At 30.3% G+C, this 25,631-nt stretch overlaps 2 protein-coding genes across 21 annotated transcripts in view; one reads left to right on the top strand and one right to left on the bottom strand.

Annotated features, from left to right (window-relative positions):
* LOC106463665 (rap guanine nucleotide exchange factor 6-like) overlaps positions 1 to 18,982 on the top strand; it is a 165,523-nt gene extending 146,541 nt beyond the window's left edge. For 13 of the 18 annotated variants that reach the window (XM_022391224.1, XM_022391229.1, XM_022391225.1 and 10 more), the window contains 22 exons: positions 857 to 1,018; positions 1,553 to 1,660; positions 1,830 to 2,033; positions 2,710 to 2,818; positions 3,329 to 3,662; positions 3,986 to 4,247; positions 6,111 to 6,175; positions 7,327 to 7,492; positions 8,475 to 8,651; positions 9,313 to 9,412; positions 9,785 to 9,912; positions 10,108 to 10,191; positions 10,649 to 10,723; positions 11,042 to 11,113; positions 11,837 to 11,986; positions 12,636 to 12,744; positions 13,536 to 13,649; positions 14,024 to 14,284; positions 15,339 to 15,497; positions 15,807 to 15,908; positions 17,276 to 17,494; positions 17,813 to 18,982. In XM_022391224.1, coding sequence (XP_022246932.1) covers positions 857 to 1,018; positions 1,553 to 1,660; positions 1,830 to 2,033; positions 2,710 to 2,818; positions 3,329 to 3,662; positions 3,986 to 4,247; positions 6,111 to 6,175; positions 7,327 to 7,492; positions 8,475 to 8,651; positions 9,313 to 9,412; positions 9,785 to 9,912; positions 10,108 to 10,191; positions 10,649 to 10,723; positions 11,042 to 11,113; positions 11,837 to 11,986; positions 12,636 to 12,744; positions 13,536 to 13,649; positions 14,024 to 14,284; positions 15,339 to 15,497; positions 15,807 to 15,908; positions 17,276 to 17,494; positions 17,813 to 17,844 — 3,192 coding nt within the window. In that variant the 3' untranslated portion in view covers positions 17,845 to 18,982. Of the gene's footprint in view, positions 1 to 856; positions 1,019 to 1,552; positions 1,661 to 1,829; positions 2,034 to 2,709; positions 2,819 to 3,328; positions 3,663 to 3,985; positions 4,248 to 6,110; positions 6,176 to 7,326; positions 7,493 to 8,474; positions 8,652 to 9,312; positions 9,413 to 9,784; positions 9,913 to 10,107; positions 10,192 to 10,648; positions 10,724 to 11,041; positions 11,114 to 11,836; positions 11,987 to 12,635; positions 12,745 to 13,535; positions 13,650 to 14,023; positions 14,285 to 15,290; positions 15,498 to 15,806; positions 15,909 to 17,275; positions 17,495 to 17,812 lie in introns of those variants that run through there. The other 5 variants (XR_002611530.1, XM_022391228.1, XM_022391230.1 and 2 more) reach the window with 5 other exon arrangements.
* Positions 18,983 to 19,261: 279 nt separating this feature from the next.
* The window catches only part of LOC106463666 (phosphatidylcholine:ceramide cholinephosphotransferase 2-like), a 40,017-nt gene continuing 33,647 nt past the window's right edge, over positions 19,262 to 25,631 (bottom strand). For 2 of the 3 annotated variants that reach the window (XM_022391243.1, XM_013923719.2), the window contains exons 6-7: positions 24,489 to 24,650; positions 19,262 to 23,522 (exon numbers count right to left, since the gene is read on the bottom strand). In XM_022391243.1, the coding sequence (XP_022246951.1) occupies positions 24,501 to 24,650 (150 nt within the window). In that variant the 3' untranslated portion in view covers positions 19,262 to 23,522; positions 24,489 to 24,500. The remainder of the gene's footprint in view (positions 23,523 to 24,488; positions 24,651 to 25,631) is intronic. The other variant, XM_022391242.1, reaches the window with a different exon arrangement.

Here is a 25,631-nt window from a genome sequence, read left to right on the forward strand (position 1 = left end):
GAACCAGTTAGAAAGGTATTATCCCCAGACACTAGTAAAAGTGAAGGTTCTGTGGTTCAATAACTGCTCATGGCAGATATATTCATTACTTTAGCAACCTTTGGCAGGTTAAAATCTATGATCCTCAAATCACAATAATGTTTTGAAATTGATTCTTTACCATCTGAACAGGCATAGTTCAGTCCTTAATCAAATAACTCCATGTCATAGCTGTCATAACTGTTCAAATAGAAAAAAAAATTTATTCAGGGGTCTACCATTCAATACTGTTTTAAGTAAACTGGAAATTTGAAATTTCATAAAAGTGAAAAACCTTAGCTGTTTTATTGAACAAAATAACTTGAATACTTAATTCTTGAGATTCAGTGTTTGAAATAACACTTTGAGTGAAACATGCAAGAGTGGGTTTTATGGTAAAGTTTACTTATCAGTATCTTGTGCTTCACTGAAAAGTGGAACAGATGGTTATGGAATAGGTTATTTAAACACCTTTAAATTGAAGTAAAAGTATTTAAAAATATATCATTTACATTATTTTAAAGAACTTGATTTTGTGTATATCTGCACACATGTATAAAGCATTCTAGATTATTAATATTATTATTATGATTTCATAAAACTTTAAACCTCTTGATTTTCGATTGTTATTGACTTATGCACATCATCTGAAATTCTCCGTTTCACCTTAAATTTATATTATAGGCAGCTAAATAAAGATTAGCCATATCTTGTACTGTTACAAGTATATCTGATTGCCTCACCCATAATCTGAAAGCAAGTATTTCTTGTTGGGATTGCACTGTAATTTTTGTATGGGCAACTAAATAAAAATTAGTTTTTCTTTATTTTGATATAGGGAACATCCGATAGTCTAATGGCTCAACTAGTGGAAGAAAATACTCTGGATCCCAGCTATGTAGAAGATTTCCTACTGACACATAGAACCTTTATTTCTTCTCCTCTGGTGGTTGCAAATAATCTTCTAACTTGGTTTAAAGACCATCAACTGCGAGACAAAGTGAGGCATTGTTTTACATTTTTGTATTCTTTACTAGTCTGTTATGATTAAATTTTTTCTGGTATGAAATAACAAATTATATATTTATATAATTATATATTTTATTTTGTAAGTCATTTTCCCCTAGATGGTTTCCCCTACGTAGCTTTATGTGAGTATAATGTTATAAACTTGTTATTTATATTTAATATTATGTTTTTAATTGTTTTGCTTATAATTTACCACTAACATTAACACTTTTTCAAAGTTTCTGTTTTCATATTCTGTAGAAGTTAAATAGCTAAACATTAAAATTACTTTGAAGATGAAAAAAATGATAATCCTTTTTCATATCTTCTATTTTAAGAAATATTGAAATTATTGCTAAGTTAATCTCCTTACAGAATTTTTATACAAAGGATACTTTGTCCACTGCCATTTAAATAGTGGTGTGTATTGGAATTGTTCTGATATTGGTAGGATATTTATACCAGTTAATCTTGCTAAATTTAGTGTCATCAAACTAAAGTGACATTATTTTTGAATAAATCTCAGGTGACTAGAGTTGTTCTCCTATGGATTAATTACCACTTCCCAGATTTTGAGATGGATGCAGATATGATGGAATTCCTTGAGAAGTTTGAATCTGTTCTTGAACAAGAGGTAATTCAAGACAAAATTGTTACTTTAGGATTTTATTAGTATCTTAACTTATAAATGTGTGTAGAAAGCTGTATAGCTAATAGTGCATTAAAGCAAATACCTTGTATTGAGTAAAATAATTTATTAAATAGCACGAGAGGTGCATAATATGTTTAATTATTTTTTTCAGAAAATGCAAAGTCAATTACGTTTACTTAATATTGCTTGTGCCACTAAGGCTCGTAGTAGGACAATCACTTTGGCTCGCTCTACACGGGATGATGTCCTTCACTTCTCTATTCTTGGTGGCTATGAGCGTGGATTTGGAATATTCATCTCTAAGGTTAACAAGGGCTCTAAAGCTGAAGATGTGGGTTTACGAAGAGGTGACCAGGTGACTATAAAGAATTTTACTAAGTTAGTTGTTGTTGTTGTTGAAGGATTGAATTATGTGAATATAGCTTAAGGTAAAACATCAGAAATATTTCTATTGATTCAATATTACTTTACTGAATTTGTTTTAAAGAACTTCACAGTTCAAATCCCCATCACACCAAAACATGCTCGCCCTTTCAGCCGTGAGGGCATTATAATGTGACGGTCAATCCCACTATTCGTGGGTAAAAGAGTAGCCCAAGAGTTGATGGTGGGTGATGATGACTAGCTGCTTTCCCTCTAGTCTTTCACTGCTAAATTAGGGAAGGCTAGCACAGATAGCCCTCATGTGGTTTTGTGCGAAATTCATAACAAACATAACTTAAAAACTTCCCCACCTGCTTTTTACAATAAGTGAAATAGTTATGGTTAAAAGGCTGAAAGCTGGCAAAGCATTAGAAACCAATAGACCTAAAATTTGTGGAAAACATCACATAAATGGGAAATGTTTAAAAACAATTGACAGTTTACATGATTTTGGGCCAAAGTGAAATAGTTGTGATTTGTTTTTTCATGCTATTCTTTAAAAAAGTATTTTATTTGAAAATAAAATTATTTCAGTTTGATTTAACATTTCTGTTTTTGGTTACAATTCAGATAAGAATTGTTTTTGAAAATAATTAAATGATTTGTAGATTCTTGAAGTCAATGGACAAAGTTTTGAACATGTTAGCCATGCTCGAGCTCTGGAAATCTTACGAGGGACAACACATCTTTCAATTACTGTTAGATCCAATCTTTTAGGTGAGATTGATTTGGTTTTATTCTATATCTTAGTTTTATTTGTAAAAGTCAATGATTTTAATTTCCTTACAATATTAGAAAATATTGACTAAAAATATTCATATTTTATCCAGATGTACTAATAGTTTGATGAAGAATGTATTTCAACAGTTCATTTTTTTGTAAATTGAGATGACTTATATTTCATATTTCATTTTAAATTTTTTACGAGAATCTTTTATGATATTTATTAAACTAAAATGAAATTGATAATGAATATAACCAGGAGTGAAATTCTCAAAAAAAATAGTAGAGGTACTCAGCTGTGTGAAATGGACCTGTTTTTGAAAAACAAAAAAATCTACATGTAAAAATATAAAAACGACAAATCAGCTCAACTGAGTCCAAGTTAAAAGATAAGTTTCAGTACCTGTGACTACTGGCAGAATTTAACTCCTGAATTTACCTAAGTTCCCAAGAGAAATTTGACATCTTTGAAGGCTGAACAACATTTTCTTTTCTCCTTTCAAGCTTTTAAAGAAATGCTCAATACACCTGAGAATTCCCCCCGCCAGCGAGGAAGAAAAGTTTCAGAAATTGCTCGTTTGCAGTCTGATCCTAGAGCTAGGTTATCTTCTCACTTTGACTGGGGAGATATCAAAGGAGAAATGGTTATTCCCTTAGAGCTGGGAGTGAGTGCATTACTCCAACCTCCAAATTCACCTCCACCCCAGTGTTTGAGAACTTCTTCTGGTCCTGTTGGTGATGGTAAACAAGAAAAAAAAGGCTTCAAGACTCTCAGTAACCGAGGAAAAATAAAAAAAGCACTTGCAAAAATGAATATCATACATAAATCTGGTAATAGGTGAGAAAATTATTTGCTCTCAAATGAAGTTAAATGAGTTCCTTTTCTTGATTTTGATATACATTACCTGTAACTAATTGCTGTATTTTGTGTATTTAGTTTGTCTAAATTTGTTTTATATTGCACATATATTCACATAAACTTTAGTTAAATATGATTGCTTTTAAGTACTTCTTTAGCCTTATCATTTGAATAACATCATTAATAAGTAATTTTAAAACATATGCAATTCTTAATTAAATTATATTGTTGATTTTCATAAGCTATTACTTTATTTTAGATGCTTTAAACTATTAAAGTGCAGTGTTTATTTTCCATTACAGTGAATCTCAACTGAACAGTTCAGATGATAGTTTATATTCCTTACGCAGTGGGAGCAGTAATGGTTCAACAAATCACCATAGGACAAGGGCAGTGTCTCCTAAACGATCTTCTGGAAGTGGCTCCCTTTATCATAGTCACAGCAACCCAGACCTTGCATCATTATCAGCTTATTATGAACCAGAGCTAAGGCCAGATTTTCCTGAGCATGTGCTTAAAGTGTACAGAGCAGATCAAACTTTCAAATATTTACTTATTCATAAGGTGTGTTTAGTAATGTATGTCTTTTTCATTTGTTTGTATACCTGTTCAGTAGATGTGCTTATTTTTTTGTGATGTTTTTAGTTATTTGTGTATTTGTTTATAATACATGTTCAGTGGTGCATAATTTTTGTTTTATGTACTCATTTGTATAGAATATTTTTTATTTATTTTTATACCTATTTCTAAGTTGTACTTATGTGTTAGTTAAGTCTTTTTTTATATGTATGTGTGTGCATATATGTATATCTGTCTATATTTACCCGTGCTAAAAGTATGCTTGTATAGTTTTAAATCTTTATCCACAGCTAGCTTTACAAAAGTACTGTATATCAAAACACACAAGAAAGCCATACTGTTATGGATTTTTTTTTTCAAATTTAGTACACTGAAATGATCTTTACAACCAACGATTAGGTGTCAAATCTGGTATAAATATAAGCCATGTGCAAAATTATTCAACAAAAACAGCTCAATTTTGACTTAAATTTTTGCACACATGAGCTATCTGTCTAAAAATTTTACTACAGCTTCACCTAAGAGTAAAAATGGACCATTTTAAGTCATTCAGATTAAAGGCTATAAGGTGAAAGCACATGCAAATACATAATTATTGGTTAGGCCAAACAAACTAGATTAGCAGTTTCTAGCTAAGGTTTTGAAAAGAATCGTACAGGTGGACGGTTAATATTCCTTAGTCGTTGCCAACTTTTAAGCACAAGTTTGCTAATTTATATGAAATTTTTCTAAGTAAAGAGTGTTTAGCATCACGTGATATTAACTAAAGCAATTAGCGTAAATAATGATGTTTGATACGATTCTACCAATTGCTTGCAGGTAATGACAAGAAACTGTTAATCTAGATTCCGTGGTATTACTATAAAGGAAGTTATTAACACTGTTTTAGATAGTAAAAACTACCACCATATATTTTAAAGAATCTGGTTGGTTCTGTAAATTATAGGTCTGTTCATGTTAATAGGGTTGCCATCCTAAAGCTAATGTTAGTTACTATCGAGTGTAACTTTCACACTTGCTGTGGTTTGTTGGTGTGTATTGATAAAAAGTCATAATATCTAACCAAAAACACCTGGGGTGTGAAAAAAAAAGATACAGCTATAAAAAGGATTGAGCATGCAACTTAAAGGAATGAAATAAAAATTGGTGGCCATACTTATAGCATTGATAAGAATTTGTAAGAAATTGAATTTTGTTTTATCCACCATTATACCCCAAGTTGAACAAAAAAACACAGCCTGGCTAACTAATAAACGAATATTTGTTGTAATATTCTTATCAGTGATATTCGTCTAGCTACCAATTTGGCCACCAATTTTTGATTTCATTAATTTAAGTCTCACCCTCAATCATTTATTGGCTGCACCTTTTCTTCACACCTAATGTGTTTTTGATTAGATGTTATATGCATTAATCTTTCTCATTAAGCACTGGTGAAATTATCTAAATGAAATACATTTTAGCATCAGACTTTAGATACAAGTAATAAAAAAACAAAATCTGTTCTTCGAAGATTATCATTATCGTTTATAACTTATTAACATGATCCATTTGGGGGTTAAAAGTTTATAATTGTCTTTTAAGTAATGTGTCAAAACTTATGCTAGACTTCATTTCTCTTTTGTAATTGAATATTAGCATTTTTACAGAAGTTTAATTATTACCTTTTTCTACTGGTTACTTGAAGTTTCATTTTCATAAAAGTAATTTATATAAATGAAGAGAGAATTTGTTAAAAAGGTTACAACTTAGGTTTTGAAAAGGATGGAGATTTAGTATTTGATGTCACTAGTTATTAATACCTACAGGTGCAATATGTAACCCATTAATTAATCTTATTATACACAGGAGACTACTGCCAGAGAGGTAGTAATGTTATCGCTCCGGGAGTTTGGCATTACTGACCCAAGCAGGTAAGCAGAAGATTCATATTTCGTGTATAATTCAATGTTAATGGTCTGAGCAGATAAGCAAAGTGGTTTATATTTCAAGTAAGGTATGGTTTTACTAGCCCAAGCTGGTAAGAAATATGTTTATATTTTAGGTAAAGTTTGGCATCATTCAATTGATGAAACTAGAAATAGGTTTATATTTAAGATAAAATAAGGTATTACTGACCCAAGAAAGTAAGAAATAGGTTTATACATCAAGTAAAGTTCAGTTTTACTGAGAAATGGATCTGTATTCCAGATTAATTTTAGTATTACTGATCTGAGAAAGTAAGAAATAGGTTTATACATCAAGTAAAGTTCAGTTTTACTGATACAAGGAGGTAAGAAATGTTTAATTTTAGTATTACTGATCTGAGAAAGTACAATATAGGTTTATATTTTAAGTGAGGTTTTTTATTTATTTACAATGCTAAAACTAAGCTTTGTTTTTCCTTAAACTTTTTCTCTATTGCCTGTGTTAATTATGCTTAACAACTTTATGAAGAATAGGAATAAACTTTTTAACTAAACAAAAATAAGCTTGTTTGTGCATTCAACCACTTTTTTCTGTAATCTCTAGTAGTTTTGGAATTAGAATGTTTAAATTTTATTCATCTGCAAAAAATCTTCAGTGTACTGGTTACTGAAACATTGTTGTAGTAGAACTCTAAATTGGTTAATATGACCATATAGCATTCAGATTTCATAGTTTGGTTGACCACAAAGATGATGCCTTGCAAGAAAAGCACATTCTCAAATTAACAACAATGGTTTTGTAAAAGGAACATGGAACAAGTTAAGATTATAACTATTAATGTGCCTAATGAGTACAATGCATGCATTCACCATTAAATAAACTATTAATAAACTTTTAAATTTTTTCATCAAAATTTTCTTAAAGTACAAGTAAATGCTTAGATTTGAAAAGACATTTAGAAACTATTTCAAATTTTTTTTGTTTTACACACTATTTTTAATTAAATAAATGTATTTTTGACAAAATGGAGCCCTTTTTTTTTTCATTAATTATGTAAGGATTAAAGTTAGCAGATAAAATAATCATTATCCCATCATGGTTTTTCTTGTTAGTTAATGTTCCAACATAAAGGTTTTTATCTTGATGGCTCCCCTAGCAAATACTCTTTGTGTGAGGTGACTTGTGGAGAAGGAGGTGTCATAAAACAAAGAAGACTACCTGATCAGATGCACAATTTGGCAGAGCGCATTGGTCTTAGCAGTCGTTACTACTTAAAGAACAACTCCTCAACCGAAGCTCTAGTACCTGATGATTTAGCAGGGGTGAGTTATAGTTAATGCATTGATGTGTGTGCATGATTTATTTTTCATTGCAACTTAATGATAATGATTTCACCTTTGCATATAGAACCCTTGGAATGTATCATAAAATGAATAGCTATTGTGACAGGCATTACCTTTGAGTATGAATGATTGTTTTACAGTGAAAAAATATGTTTATGATTATCATGCTCTATGATATAAAATTAATGCTATTGCTAATAAACATCTTCTAGCTTATCCGATAAGACATTAATATGTATAATTTTCCAGATAACATAGTTGTTGTTATCTGTTGGACTTCTTTCACTAACAAGTTCTTAGAATTACTAATATAGTTTTTTCCTGTTGACATTGTGGTTGCCTGACCTGCTCTGGGAACAGTAAGACTAGCTTTCTGGATTTCCAGTCCTTGTGAATGATATTAAAGTTAATTTAAATAGAGATAATAAAATAGATAAATAATATTGTGTTATTAGTTCTTACTTGAAAAATCTGATTTGTAAATGACTTATATATAAAGATAATTAACAGTTGTTTATGAAAATTGATGATATATATATATATTGCACCTAGACTGCTACTATGTCTTTCTTACCTCAGCCATCTTGATGAGCCCTGACACTGGACAAAAGAATTTGTCGGCACTGGATATGGCAGATGTAGTGTGATTGACATATTATCCTTTCCTTTCACTCATTTCTTAGAATTTCAACAAGTTTCTTCTGGGATTGATGGGCAGCTAATACAATTTTTAAGTAACAATATCTAATAATTTAAAATTTATGGCAATTTCATTTCTTTTTGAGTTCTTAGCTTTCATAAAGACCTCCTTACAATGATAATATTATAACATTACACTATACAACACTGTTATTTTCCAGTATTGGAATAGACCTCTTATTCAATATTTTCTGAGTGTTTCATAGTTTAATTGATTTAGACTAGAATACATTCAATAGTTATTTGGTGTGTACAACTGTAGGAACTCCTCCGAGAGAGTCAAGTTCACTTCCTCCAGTTAAACAGTGTGGAAATAGCCACCCAGCTTACTTTGGAAGACTTCAGCATCTTCTGCCAAATTGAACCCACAGAATATATTGATGACTTGTTTGATATCAAATCCAGATATGGAACGCCAAAGCTTTCAAAGTTTGGCGAGGTAATTAATACAAATCATGTATTAAATGCACTGTTGTATAGTTTTATATTTCTACAATCCTTTCTAAAGGTATAATAATTATTCATGTCCTTTTGCACTTTTATGTGTGATTTATTTTTTCTGATAGCACACATATCTATTTTTGTTGCTCTTACAGAATAATCTGTTCTCAATAAAGCATAAAGCATGAGCCATGTAACTTGAATATTAGGATACAGTTTTACGGGTTTTAACTATTTAGAAATGACAGTGGATATTGTTGCCCTCCTTACAATGAGGACAAAAAGTATATGAATTAGGGATCTTAAAATGTGGACAAGTAAAACCAATCATTAGACTTTAGGCAATGGATGATAATGATCAATTGTGATATTGTAAAAGCTGTTAACTTTAATACAGTTCCATGAAACTTCCTAAACTGATAGAACCTTGTGAAGTTTACAGCTTAAAATATTGTTAACAGAGAGAGTTCCTAACTGATGAAACAAAGCATTTTGATCTTTATAAGAACAGTATATTTAATTAGCTGCATTCATTACCAGGTTTATTTTTATTTTCATATAGTAGATAACTAGCTATGTTTTTTAAAAGGATTTTAATATGTTTGTTTAAGTTAGCAGTTGATTTTTTTACAATCATTTTCCTGAACCACTTTTCACAGCTGGTCAACAGAGAGATGTTTTGGGTAGTGACTGAAGTATGTAGTGAACCAAACCACTTGCGAAGGATGAAGATTATAAAACAGTTCATCAAAGTAGCAAGTAGGTTTTAATCAGTATGTAGGAAGTCAGGTTTCAGTAACCTTGCCCATGTATGCATGAGTTAAAATATACTTTATGACAACTCTAGTGTTATAGCATTTCTAATCTTTTGTTTCTAAATTTTTAAATGTATTAGCAACCTTATGTATAATGTAACAAAACCAAGTTCAGTATTCTGTACAACATTTTATTTTGAAGTATTCAGATTTTCATAACAATGAAAAAACCTTTGATAATGTAGTTGTGATAAGCTCCAAAAAAAGTTAAACCATGTTATAGTGCTATTTTAGTTGAGAATTCAAAAAATAAAAAATTGTTGCCACAAGGTAAGAATAATTTGAAAATGAAATATGCTTTTTTCTGCCTCCATAGGACAGTGTAAGGAATGTAAAAACTTCAATTCTATGTTTGCTATCCTGAGTGGACTTGATCATGGAGCAGTATCCAGACTGAGGAGTGCATGGGAGAAACTGCCATCTAAGTATTCCAAAATGTTTAAGGTAAGGATAAAGGTATAAGCAGTATGCATCTGTTTTAACTTAGTATCCAAAGAAACTCTGTAATTTTTCTACTTTTGTGCCTCCCAAGTATCAAGAATGTTAAAGCTAAAGATATAATTATTAAAAATCAGAACCTTAAATGAAGACTACAATTATCCCGTTCACTCAAGTTTCTCAATTTTTCTTCGGTTTTAGGATCTGAGTGACCTCATGGACCCATCTCGAAATATGTGTAAATACAGAACACTAATCAGCAGTGAACATACTCATCCTCCTATGGTGAGTAGAAATAAAGAAACAAATATTATTAAGCATAAAGTTTATGTGAATAATAAAATTATTTCTAAACAGTTCCGGTCTTAGCATAAGACTTTCTTCCTTACCTGTTTGCTTAGTTTTGATTCTTCAGAATATGAATTGTCAAGTTTATGTTGAATCATTCTGGAATGATCAGCTTTCTTGTGCAAATATTATAGTAAGAAAATGAATTGTAAGTGATGTTTGTTTTGTCTATTTGGCATATGTATTATTGAGATTAGTCCAAAAGGGTTTTAATAAGACTTTCTATGTTTTTGTAATTTGAAAAAAAAAACAAGGATTGACTTTATGGATAGTGATCTTAAATTATAGTTTTGTACACATCTTGTTTCTCTAACATTGTATTTAAGAATGTACTTTTAAGAAATGAAAAAAATTGTACAGCTTTTTGTTGATGTTACCTGTGATGAATTTTTAGATACCATTTTATCCTGTCGTGAAAAAGGATCTCACGTTCATCCATCTAGGCAACGACACAAAGGTGGAAGGTCTAGTAAGTGAACACTTTAGTGTGAATAATTTTTGAAGTTCACAAAAAACTAATTATTTATCTTTACTCTCTGTACCAGCCTAGTGTGTACTTCTTTATGAATTTAAAATTTTTGTCCCACCGATGAAGTTAAAAGAACATTTCATCAAGAACCAAACATTATAGTTTAAAAAAAGAAAAAAAAACTAGATTTTTATATAAGTTTGCTTCAAAATAAGATGGAAAAAAATACAGAAAATTATAGAAAAGGAAGAGTTAACTTGTGCAATCATTTTAAATTTATTTTTTATAAGTGTAATAAGTAAAGTTTACTTGTTTCAGGTTAACTTTGAAAAATTGAGAATGGTGGCCAAAGAAGTGCGACAACTCCTTAACATGTGTTCAGCTCCGTATGTAAGTCTTGATCTTTTTTTTTTCACAATAAATATGTATAAATAGGTATAATAACTTCATGAAATTTGAAATAAATATTTAATTTGTAAAAAGATAGTTTTTATATATATATTTTCATACTGTTTATCCAAGCACTGAAGTAAAGTAGACACAATAAAGTATTGTGATTTTTAGCCTTAGCAACATATACCTGTTCAGTTTGATTGATAGAAAAAGTTAATTTAGTTCTATCTAATTAGTTTTAAAACCAACAAAGGTTTTACACAAACTAATTAAAAATATTGAACTGTATATACAACTTACTATTTTTATTTTTGCCTATTATAGCAGTTAGAAACTTTAGATTAATCTGACTGTACATCTAAGTTTCCACTTTTTAAGCTATGAATTATCATCATGTTTTATTTTAAATGTTTATTGTTTAGACACTGACAGTTTATTTTTAATTTACTTTTAGAGAACATTGTATATAATATCACATTTGCTACTGATTTCATTAAATATTTTCACATATAGGCATACTTGAACAAAAACTGAAAACCTCAATTTTTTCTTGGTTTTGGTCAGTAACTTAGTGAATGCCATTCAGTACTTTAAGTGCTGACTGCACTAGTAGCAACAGTATAGTTTTTGTTGTGTGGAAGAAACTACACAAATGTATGTTTCATAAAACTGATTCAAAAGCAATACCATTATTCAAATTGTTCCAACTTTCCCTTGCAGGACCTTTTTAACATGCTGGAGTTAGGAGGAGCCAATCCTTCCTCTGCTATGGCTTCTTTGAACAGCTTTGCCACAACTACTAATGCTGCAACTGTAAAGAGAAGAAAAAAGAGCACCCCACAACCTCATCCAAAGAAGATGTTTGAAGAAGTGAGTTTGACTATCATTAAACTAAGAATAAAAAACTTGAGAATATAATAAGAGAAATATTGGATAAATGGACCCATGTTCAAATTCTTATAGAAGAGTATGATGTCATTAAAAAAATTAAATATTCAGTGATAATTTAGTTGAAAATATTTTTAAGCAAGCATTTTTGTACCACATTTTATTGTGTAAGCAGGTGAATTTTGTTTCCTTTTCAGTCTTATGTAGTTATGATCTTTTTGCAATTATTTCTATTCCACCAATTTTTCTAAGGTTTAAAAACACTTTTCAAAAGTACATAAAGGATGTAATAAGAAAAACTTTTAAATAGTTATTGCTAAAATAATTATTAAAAATTTGTGAAGTAAGATTAGGAAATGTAGTAATAATAAGTTTGGAAACTTACAGTTACAATCTGTGATTAAATACTAATCGATCAGTATGTCAAATGTAAAGAATAGACAATCCTGAGATAGCAAGTGAATAATTATGCAGTAGTAAGAGGATCCTGTATCTTGAGATATTAAGTGAGTAATTATTTAGTCTTAATTTGCAATTGCTAAGGAAACAAATGAATGGTTTTATTTAGTTTCTACAAAAGTTTGATGTTGATGAAATAACAAGGAAATTTCTTTATTATTTTTTTCATCAGGCACAAATGGTGAGAAGAGTGAAAACATATTTAGCTAACCTTAAAGTTATCACTGATGAAGATTTGCTGAGAAGTATGTCTGTAGAATGTGAACCAATGACAGGAGCAGGTAGGGTGAAGATATAAAAAGAAACAGAACATTTCTGCTTATAAAAACTGTAAGAAATAAAGTAATTCGTGGGTGTAAGAAGAACAGGGTATTTAACTTATTCCTAAAACGTCTGGATTCCAATATATTTACAAGGGTCCAAAGATCTTACATTTTCTTTTTTGTGTTTGTGCAGGTTTCAGTGAATAACATTGTTCAGAATTTAACACCGATTTAATGTGGTTGATGCTTTCATTTACAGAATCAGCTGTTCTACACGTGATTGTCCCTTGATGGGACAGCATTAAGTTTACAGACTTATAACGTTAAAATCTGGGGTTCAATTCCACTTGGTGGACACAGCAGATAGTCCTATGTGGCTTTGCTCTAAAACAAACAAATCCACACATAGTTTTACTGTCTCCATATCTACATCAGTGGCTATTCAGCCAATGGTATAGGTTGAGCTGTACTGTTTTGGATAAACTATGGTAATGAGTCAGATGTATAGGTGCATTACCATATTTTCACTTAACTTTATTTGCATTATACACACTTGAAGCTTGAAATTATTTCACATCTGTGAGTTAAACTGCATATGATTCTTTTACAGTTAACAATTTTTACTTCTTTTAGTTGAATGTTCATAAGAAAGTTACAGCTTTTCATTGATCATATATACTGATTCCTTACCACTTTGTTAGATTTCTAGAAATTTGTACTTTTAATGACTGGTAAACATAAAAAATTGCATTATTACACAACTGCCACATGCCTTCAGTACTATAATTTCTTCCTGATTTGTTGGATAGGTGTCGCTAGTATCCAGCCTAGAAAACGAAACCCTTCACCGACCTTATCAACAGCCAGTAGTAACAGCAGTACATCAGAGGGAAAGAAATCCATAAACTCGGGAAGAAAATTTGGTAATATGATGTTTTTTATATTGTACAATATTCTATAATGACCCTTCCATTTAGCTTGTAACAAATTTGTTAACTAACAATGTTTTAATAATCAAACAAATTTAATTTGTGTTTACTTGTATTATATTAGGTCCAACATTTTTTTTATTTTTTGGACACACCTTAGTGCATGCTACAGTTGAAAACTTTTTTGTCATTTCAAATGAATTAACACTGCTGCTCCTTGTTTGTACATTTTGTATTGTATCTTTTTTTGTTGGGAAGTGAAAAGTTACATTTTAATAACTTTTTTTGAATGTTAATATAGGGTTGTGTTTTAGTTTGATTGCATGAGTACTGTGTATTTATTAAAACTAATTTGCTGTGTTTTACAGGTACAGAATCACCTCAGGCTGTAAGAAAAATGTTGGCTCTTTCCGATCATAGTAAACTTCGCCCCCATCAACCTAATAGACACTCCCATTCCCCTTCTCCTTCCCCAAATACAGCTCGACGATGGCAAGACAATGGCCATGGTCATGGTCGGTCTCATAGTGATACCCACAATCCTTCAATGCTTCCAGTAGACCTGTCAGCAGAGAGTTCTAGTGTGACCAGTCTAAATCAACTTCCACTGCGTAAATCACAGACTTCAGGTAGTAGTTGTGGCTTGAGTACATTTCACATAGATACTAGTTCTAAGCTTGCAATCCATTACATGAGTAATACCAATAACCTGAAACATCGGGATAATTCTAGAGAAGAGACTGTAAGACTTTTGTCAAAAGAAAACTTACATTCCGTAAACTCAAACCATTTCTTCCTCACCTTACGTAGAAAACCCCCTCCTAGTATAGTTGTAAGTTATGCAGATAGTACAGAACCTTTAAACTTCCCAACCCACACTGTGAGCTATGGTACCAATCTTTGGTCCAGCCTCTTAACTTCCAATTGTTTCCAGAAATCTTCTGCTCTTTTCCATCTTGTCAGCTGTTGTAAGCATCAGAGTTTCCCCATTCAAACTACAAAAGAATATTCAGGTAAAATTTAGGGCTCTCCTCCTCTCAATGAGTTCTGTACCACACACTTTGTAGCCTTTAACTTGGAATATTTTTATTTGTCAGAATTAATATGGATAAACACAATATTTATCTGCTTGTGTGCACTTCTTTTGGAAATACAACTGCATGAAAGATGTATTGTTTTATTGTTTGAAATTTCATCTCATTACACTTCACCAAGCTGTTTCTTCAATAGAACTTTTAATAGTATTAATGTTCTTAACTTTCCTAAACTCAAATAATTATTGTTTTTCATAGCTAGTAACTGCTTGCAAAAAAAAAGCGATTTAAAAGAGCATTCTTTTAGTACAAAAAAATTGATTTTATAGTATTGTTGTTTACCCAGTGTCATTCATGTGTTGGGGGAAGAAAATTTAAGGTTATTGTATAATTTACTGTATGCATTTTACTGTGGAACTCTTAATCAAAGTTGTTTTTTGGGTTTAATAATCGTTCATCCTTTAATATTAAGTGTTTAATGAATATATATGAAAATTCATAGATATGGGGTAACATGATTAACTTCTATATTAAATACTGTATTTCGTTTATTTGTACAAAAGCTGTAGGAGTTACAAAATTTATTTAGTGTTCATATTAGCACGTTACAGTTAAGATGAGGCAGAACCAAACACGTACATTCTCACAGGGTCAGTCACATCCACAGACAGTAGCAGTGGAGGAAGCTGCCGATGCCACCATGGTTATGAAGTGGATTCCGGTCATAATTCTGTTGGTTTTGACAGCCATAGCAATAGTTCCATTGGATCTGCTAACTCACCACCTCAACATCGGCGTTCTCATTATAGTAAGTAAAACAAGTAACTGGTCATTTTATTCTAATACTATTATTAGAAAAATAAGCTAGTTATGAGAATTTAAAAATTCTAATCAGACTAGTAGAGTGATGAGATGAGCAACCCAATAAGAAAAATGAATTCATCAAAGTTAGTTAAAAATGAGTGGTGGAGTAGTCATATCTATAAGTAATTCTTAAGAACATTAGTATTATATGTATATAATATCAATATGCACCTTAATTTAAGTACAGTGACAATTTCTAATTAAATGTAAATTTTATTGTAAGGACTTTTAATTTTTTTCACTCATGATACAGTGTCACACTCCTCCCCTCCTGTTATTAATCGGATGAGAACAAATGCACCATACATTCCTCATGGGATCCAGGTACTTCCGCCCATTCCTCCTGGGCCTACAGGCAAGTGTTGTACCCCCTTCTTTTTTTTTTACAATTATTATTATAATATTATTCACATAACAATTATAGCATACTTAACACAGTTTGCATTTATGTTCATCTGAACTCAGTTATAAATCTCACAGTAGAATACTTTATTTTGGCGGTATACATCATCAAATTTGAAAAAAAAAAGTAAGATTATAGTTAATTTACCTTTTCTTTTCTAACCATTAAGATGACTTTTTTCATTATTGGCTGTTCAACCAAATTATTCTTTCAATATTTTTTTTAGTTATGTATAAGTAGCCCATTAACTTTCTTTGTTAATATAAATAGTTTAGAGAACTTTTTTGATATCTAATTATTCAAATGTATAATGAGAATAAAGAGTTTCATTTACTGGATACATTTTTATGGTTGCATTAAACTTCAATTTGATTGGCGAAGAGAAAGAGTTGTGATAAAAAAAAATTTTTCAAATCATTCTTCGGGGGTTTCCAATTTGGATTTTAGAAGGTAATATTCCCGTTATATAAAAACTTGTGTTTTATGTCCGACACTAACGGATGAAGAAATTGTACATATCTACTAGTCCATGTACAGTCACTCTGATGTAACTATAGTAATTACAACATTGATTTTAGTATCATTAGAAACATAGTTTTCCCTATATTTTGCATTAAAAACAGATGTAAAAAGTTTATTCAATTCAGTTTCTGTGTACAAATTTAACTTATGTGGCCATGTGAGAGGTACAGTTTTCGAGTACCTGGGAACTTTAAAGAAAAAAGCCTGTTAAACTTGGCTCAAAAAGAGGGCCAAGCAATAAAGGACTAAAGCATAGTTCAGTAACAAACTGACTTGCATTGTAAGACATGTTCTCTTTTGTTAAATAAAAAATTTTGAATAAAAAAAACGTTTTTATATTGCTAGCTTTTCAACCAAAGTAAAAGAAAATAAAACTGAATGCATATACAAAGCAAGAAATTTGAAAAAATAAATGTTCTCTGTTTCACTTTTCAAATTATATATGGTTGGATGGTGTTGAAGAACATAAAGTTGGAAGGAATCAGTAAATAACAGCAATAATTTGAAATATTATCATTATGAAATATGTATTACAAGTCTCTTGTGTGTATGTGGTTTATATAACCTGAACTTTTATATTTTTGAAGGGCTAGAATACAATTTCTTATACAAGATCAAACTTCCCTCTAGTGGTAGGATATGGTCATGTAACATTCCATAACATTTCAAGCTAGGAAATGATTACTAGTGAATCATTTGACCTGACACACTAATTAACTTTGTTGAATGTTGTGAAGTGCTTTATTTTGTGTAAGTATAGAAAAAAAACGTTATATAATGTTTTTTCTCTACGAAAGGTCTTCCATCATCCTCAGTACTCATGCCTCCACCCCCTCCTCCACGGGATAGTCATCATTACCCTTTGATCCGTGCACGAAGGCCTTTAGACTACCCTCACCCATCTAAAGCAATGCCACGTGGGCGTCATATGGGTCAGTTAGCCAGAGCTCATAGTCATGATGGCATGACATCTGTAGGTTACTACAATGCTGATGCCACAGACCCTGATGAAGATGGTAAACTATTTCTTGTGTACTGTGTTAGCTAATAAAAGTTTACATAAAGGTTTAATCAAAAATAAAGTTTTAACAAATTACTGGTAAATTTCGTAATATTGTTTGATCATCGTTAAACTTAGTTTTAAGTACTGTTCATTTCATCTGCTAGACTGATATCAATTACTATGTTTTGAGAGTTTGATCCAGTCTGTACTTGTAACATAAATCTGCCAAGTTGTCTTTTTAAAATAACTAATGGGGAAGTCTGAAATCTGTACATAATGCATCATAATACAAGTACCAGAGAGTTATTATTATTATACTTTTTTTTTTTAGAAGATGAAGAGACTCAAGTATCAGCAGTGTAACTAGAATCTCACATGGTGGGCTTGTATGGCAGCAATTATCTCTATAACATGATTTGTATTGTAAATTGTAATTTGTTCTATAGAAGCTTGCTAGTCCATAAACATAATACTTCTAAATAAAGACTGTTAGTCAGGGAAGAAAGGATTGGTGAAGTATTCCAGCTACAGTTAATAGGTAAATCATACCTTCCATTTTTGGACAAGGAAAGAGTGTGGAATGAATGTAAAATACAACCTTGGTAGTGTGGTTCGTTGTTGTTGTTGTTACATGTAGATGGCTGGTGTATTTGGTGTTTGTATCTATTGTATATTGACCACAATTTGTGGTCACATTTTTATTTTTATTTTGTATATAAGTGTAATATGGAGGAGAACCATAATATGGACTTGCATGAAACCAAATATTGTGTTGACATGACCTTAACTTAAGGATTAGTGCTTTACAGAAAGGACTGAAGAAGTCAACTATTTTGAGATATTGTACATGTTAAACATTCTCTTTGTATGAAAGTGTATTCCTTTTATAAATAGCAACTTGTAAAAAGTTATTTTTACCCATTGTGCATAGGTCAGTTGGAGATAATTTTTAAAGAGAAATAGAAGCTATTTCATTTCATGCTTCAATAGTTTTTCTCCTTTTGTCTAATGTTTTAAGTTAAGTTAAACTAAACAATTTATGATTAAAATGTGATAATAAAACTTCGTAAGTAAAAATCCGTTAATTATTGGCAAGATAGATTAAGTCTGCAGAAATCAGTTTAATTATTATCCTTGTTGATGAAATTATGGAACACTTAAATAAATTCAATACCTAAAAGCAGTTTTGAGTGATAGAAGAATGTTTTAAATTCCCATGAGTTCTGGCTGTATATTATTGGTGTATATATATAGGTGAACAATATTAGACTACCCTCTATTCTAGATGTTCTCTATTTCAATAAATATACTGGAATAAAGATTAAGTTTATTTTAAATATTGTCAATCATTAACATTTAGTACAAAATGAGAATGTGAAAACAAGTATTTATATCAGTCTGTGAACTCATCAAGTTTTAAAAGTCCTACGTTACAGCAGTAGAATATATAGCCTGGTTTACACAAGTTGAATATGTAATAAAAAAAAAAAATTAAATGAAACCAGATTGTTGGTGTGTTTGTTTTTTTCGAAATGTAGAGTACATGAATTTCAATTCATCCTCATAGAAGAATGATAATCAAGTTTCATTGCCCAGATGATGTTCCTTTCTTAAGTCAGTCAACTATAGCCACAATATTTGGAAATATAATTAAACACATTTGTCTGCAGCATAGATAAAATATAAATAGCACAATGACAAATATAACCAACTTTACATTTATTATTGTTTGGAACATGCATTAGAACAATAAAATAAAGTAATGAAACAAAACCTTATCTGAATTTTTTAAAACTACTTTATACAACTTGTATAGGCTGTAATTAACACTTTGGAATGTCATGTTATTTATGCAAGTTGAGTAGAGAACTTAAACTCCTTAAATGTCAAACATTTATTTTGATTCTAACTCCAGGTTCTTGTGAAAAACATGCTAGATGTACAGATATTTCTGGGGAAAAATGTAAAATTTTATCTTTCAATGAAAAAGGTTACCAGTATTTTTAAACATATCACAGTAAGATCTTGAAATATAATCTCCAGTCATTAACTAAATTTATTTACATATACAAGCCCATACTGAAACTTCCCATAAATATAGCATAAAGTTACTCCTATTAAAAACTCATACAAGTTAACTGAATCCAACAGTTAGTTCTAGTAACAGCTCATTCAGTAGATTTTCAAGGAACAACATACAGAATACAGAACTCTCAAAAATAACTTTTTCCTAAACACTACATTTCTTAATTTTATATAAAAAACTAAACTCATATGAATTCTTAATATAATTTTGATAACTATGCCATGTAAATCAAAAAATTTGAAACAAGGTTGCTAAAAATGTGAATTCCTGATTTACGCCACAATTAATCACAGGAATCTCAGAATATTGCTTTCATATGGTTTTCAATGAAGCTCAATTATTTTGCTCCATCACTATATACCCTGCTATACAAAGTTCTGTAACCCATTTGTTAGACTTAGATTATTTCTCAATTACACTTTCAAATTTTTCTTCTGTTGCATAAGTCACCAACATCATAACTTATTCCATTGTTACTTCTCAAATGTGTAATGTAAGGGTTGCAAACAAAATTTGAAAATATTTATTTAGTAAGCCAGATGTTTTTTGTTGTGGTTTTTTTAACCAAAGCTCTTAACTGTCATGGCTGGTCACCAATGTTTATGTATTGGTCATGAGCTAAAGATAGTCCAAGAACCATTGGACTAAATAGAACATACAGTGCATAACCATAATTATTAGCTGTTTACGTACCAATCTCTTTCCTGAGCCTCTGCTTTGCAGTATTTGTTTTCATTATTAAGAATGCAAACTAAACTATGGATTACTTATTGAAATTACAATGAATTTACATTTAAAGCACTTAATATCATTAATGTTACTGACTGTTTAGCCATTACATGCACACACAAATACTTAAAATACCAATTCTTACACATTTATTATCTGTATTAACATTTTCTTAATCATATTTTATTTATACTACCAATGTTACAAAAGGTTTTACTATGTTAGAAATATCTTAATTATATTGAATTTAACCATAATTGTAACAGTAACATTTTGTATACGTTAATTATTACATTTGAGAATTTTTTAAATTCATACTGAACAATTCAAACCATCAGTGTGACAGTTTACTTTTATATAGGTGTTTTAACAAACTCCCCCCCCCCAATTCATATTCAATAACGATTATTAGATCTATTAACATGCTTTTATTCTTATACTTATTTACAATAACACTAACCCATTCATATTAAATATTTTATACTAAATTCATTGTTTTATAGTCATTATATATTAACAAAATTCTAAGCCTCTCATACTGATCAATTTTTGCTACCAATAATACAATATATTTCTTTGTAAACATATAACATGATATAATCCATTTCTATTGAACAGTTTAAACTACCAGTGTTAAAGTTATTTTCTATTATTAGCTATGTTAAATAAACTTGCTACATGTATATTCTTTACTTTGGACTAAAATCATTAGCAATAGTTGATGTCACTTAGTTGATAAAGTATTCTGTTTCTTTATATGTACAACTTCATACTGCTACTGTTCAATGATTTTTTTCATATTTGTATCTCATGGTACAGGCAGTGTATAATTACTAATTCAAACTTGAGAATTTAGTAAAAGAACTTTAGAGCTTCTTGTTATAACCTTTCAGTTGTTGTCACATGATATTTCTTACTTGAAACAAGAAGTTGTTTCAGCCATACACCTAAGGTTCCCACAACTACCATGTAGAAAAGAAAAATATATCCTTTTTTAAGTTGTATTTCCAGTCAAAATGTTTATGACACTTGTGGTATCTAAAGATGGCTCATATTAACTATTGAAAAATCAGAGAAATTTAGTGTGATTAATAAAGACTAAAGGACCATACATAATTCATGTTACAATCTATCCATTATTAACTGAACACAAACATGAAAATTGTTAATAAATAATTAATTTAAGTTTTAAGGTTTTCATAATCAAATTATATTTAAACCAACTTTAAATAACATATACCTATTTGTTTCAAGTAGACAGGTTTAAAAATTTACAAAAAAGCACAAACTTCATGATGTTTCACAGTATTAACAAACCTACACACAAATGGGTCATTGAAACAATATATTCACGACAAAAGAAAAAAAAACATTTACAAAACGAAACAGGTTATTTTATTATAAATAAAATAGCAATACTATATCTTTTATATAAGAACAATCACATAATTTCACTTTAATATTAAATAATCCCTCCCAGTCATACACAAGCTTAATTTTTATCCTAACAGGAAGTGCAGTATTTAAATAACCACGTGTTTCTATTTTTTTGTAGTAGGTATTATAAGAGTTATTCTAAATTTATTCGTGGTTCCAAATGTGTGCAGATTTCACATTATTACACATGTTAAGAAAACCAGTTAGTTGATCTTGTTCAAATTACCTTTTTTATTCTCGGAGTTGGTAATACCTGTTTTTACTCTTGGAGAACATTGCCTAATATGACCTTGTGTACGAATGTGGACAGTAGCATCCTTCAACAGTTGTTCAGGTGGCCCCACCTATGTGTAATGAGAATGACCAGTCATGTGGTAGCACATGGTGCTCTGAATAAATGAGCGTCTGGTCTAAAACATCAATGATGAAAGTCAGGTAAATGATCTTAACCCGACAAAACATCCAGTAAAAGTGATTGTCCAACATTTGTAAGTTAAACTGCAAGTACACGCACTGTGTTTTACACTTAATATTGTTCATTTTGTGTACAGTCTCATTATTCTACTTAAAATAATCTCAGTTAAGTAAGAGCTCTACTAACACTCTGTAATCCATATCTTAATCAAATGTATAGTTAATGAGCAGACCTATCCAGTAACAAACTTTTATTCAGTTTTACTGTTTATAACACAGTAATAACAAAGGTCTAAACAACACTACATATCTAACCTAAAACGTTGTTCTTCAGATGTAATAACAAAAAACTGCAAAAAGTGTTTATTCACAATTTCCTCATTGAAAAGCAAGTAATTACATGCATCAAAGCATTTTATGATCTACACATGAATCACCTTAATCAGGTATATTGTTTTTAATAGAAAGTAAGTTTGATGAATTGACTGCATGTTATACTGATAATGTCCATGTATGGACCCCAAAATGATCAGCATTATCAATAATATATTTAATAAGAAATACAAAAATAAAGCAATTTTTATACCTTCCATTCACATTTTACTTATTTCTTGACAACGGCTAGCTGTCTGGTGTAAAATCAATTGTTAGTTTAAGCTGAAATGGGCTTATGGTGTTCACTTGCAAATTTTTGTGTTGCCAAAATTTGCTTATTTCATGTATGGTTTAAAATCTTACTTTCAGAGATATGTTACACACATACATAGTCTATTAGATATTTACACTGTACTGTTTGCATGAGATATATTGAAATGTAATGCGACTTTAGTGGCATAAAGTAAGGGTTGTTTGTAAGGTATACTGTTAATCATCACTATAAACCTTTCAAGGTTTCTCACAGCTCTTTTTTTCAAAACAACTTCTTCAACAGACACATCAACATTTTTAAGACATCTTTATATACATATTTAAATCTTACACCCTCATGTAAACATATGATAAACTAAAATTTAAATACATTTATGCACATATACCTTTCAAGATAATTTGACAGTTTACACGAGAAACTGTAAAACTTAACATTAGCATATCCTGTACACTTTTATAGAGACCAAGCAGTCTAAAACTTATAAAAATGTGACACATCAAAATAGTTTTCACAGTAAAACACTACTTCTCTTAACCTTATACAATACCCATAAAAACAGATAATTTTTTAAACATATTTCTACAATATTCTACCTATTGAAAACACACATACTTTGATAAACCTGGCTCTCTTAACAAGTTGACACAAAAATTATGATTCCAAATTCTTTATTTTCATTTTTTATCTATATTTTGATCCCTAGTCTTTTTCATAACTCAGATTAATCTGAAAATATACAAAGATAATCAATTATTTCATGCAATTTTTTATTTTTCCAATACTTTTGCCCCCCTCCATTTTTATCTATTTCTCTCCCCATAACATTTTGTACCATTAATACAGATTTAATCTAAATAACATTCATATTAAAAATAAATACATAATACATTTGTTACAATAATAACCATCTAGTTGCCATTACTTATTGTGTTTTTCCTGTGTTTATTTTTACATATAAAATTACTTACATTAATGTAGTGTGTTGCCATATAAAGATCTGCAACAGTTTACTTTTAATTAGTATGTAAAAACTGCTGGTAACTTTGTATGAACACTTCACAGCATTTAAGACAAAGTTTTAACACATTTAACTAATTATATACATCCAATATGGTATTCCTTTACACTTTGAACAATCTCTCTCTCTCTCTCTGATCTGAATGTAAGTTAAAAAAAAATATTTCTCATGGTATATATAATGCCTTGTGCAGGTTAAATGTGATCTACTAATTGCTAGTTTGTGTGACTTTGTGAATCTATCCCACAAAGGAAGAGATTTCCCAAAGATTATCCATAAAACAGTGATATTTACAACAAAACTCACCTCAAAAATAAATTTATAGGCATCATGTCAAAACTTGTTTGTACACAAAGAAAAAAACCTTATTACATCTGAGAAAAGCAATTAATTCTAAATCACCAATATAATTATTATATGTACAAAAGTATTTCGTTTGTTAAGCAAGATACAATCATAATGAAATCTATATTCCAATGCAAGTTTACCATAAGAAACAAAATATCATGCTGATACTGATATTCACTAAACAATAACCAGTACTACATTTTCAGATAAATAGCCAACCCTACTTATTTTAACCTGAATAGCAAACATTTTGATCTTTATCAACAAATTTAAATTTTTGCAAAATTGTAAATAAATAACAACAAAACAATTGTTAAGATACTTACTACGGTTTAGTGCTAAGAAACATGAGGTGACCTGAAACACCGCCTTGGCCATTGTAATGGCCACTGGAACTGATTAGGTAACACACCATTCACATTTCGTTCAAAGTACAAAAATAATGAAAACCACCAAACATTAGATAAAAAGTTTGTTGACTCTTCATTCTGTTCGGATTCAGAAAAAAAAAATGTTCTTTCATAATACAAAAATGACTGAAATATTAGAAATATCTATATATACAAGAATGCAACAACTAACTACATATATAACAGTAATGCTCCAGCTAGATGTTTTTTTTTGGAGAGGCATTCTGCCTCAAATCAATTTCAGACCACCACTGTCCTGTTCTACATTTTTTTTTTGATAATCCATCCTTTGATATTTTGCCCATGACACCAATTATCATTTTATATACATGAATAGCTAATATCATAAAATTAGCATTTGTTTTTGTATTTATGCCAAAGCTATCAAGTTATCTGCTATTGTCAGTCAGTCAGCAGTACCTTACCACTCATGCTAAGGATTTGATTGTCACTCTTATAATGTATCCGGAGCTTAAAGTGCTCAATTATCTTACACTGAAAATGTATTTCTGATAGGTACTTACCTCTACTCTAAGCATTGCTAAAAAAACGTTTGCCACTGGCACACCTATCTTTATATTCCATCAGTTTCATGTCATTTCTGAACATGTATATATCATGTGACTACTCTCCACCAATAGTACTGCACCATCTATACTGGCATAGCTAGCTCCTTCTGCTATCCTCACTTTTGAGAATTGGCAGGTATTAACATAAAACCGACAGTTGGGAGGAAGGGTGAAAAGTGTGCGAGATGAGGTAAGTACCAATCAGAAATACATTTTCAGTTTAAGAAAATGTTACCTTCCAAAATGGTCTTACCTCCTTCACACAAAGCTAGAATCCCACATTACAAAAATGGAGGGGCCAGTTTAGGTGTACAAATATAAAAAAGTGGACAAGATTTTGCCTGATATTGTACTAGTGAAAAAACAGAATAACAACATGTGGGGCAGGAGGACCATTTGATCTAGACATGAAGACATTAAGTGATTAAGGAAATTGTCTGGAGCAGTCCACCCAGGCAAAAATGTCCAGGGGAAATGCAAGTAGCTAGAA

This window comes from Limulus polyphemus, unplaced genomic scaffold (genome assembly GCF_000517525.1).
Source record: "Limulus polyphemus unplaced genomic scaffold, Limulus_polyphemus-2.1.2 Scaffold1457, whole genome shotgun sequence".
NCBI lineage: Eukaryota > Metazoa > Arthropoda > Merostomata > Xiphosura > Limulidae > Limulus > Limulus polyphemus.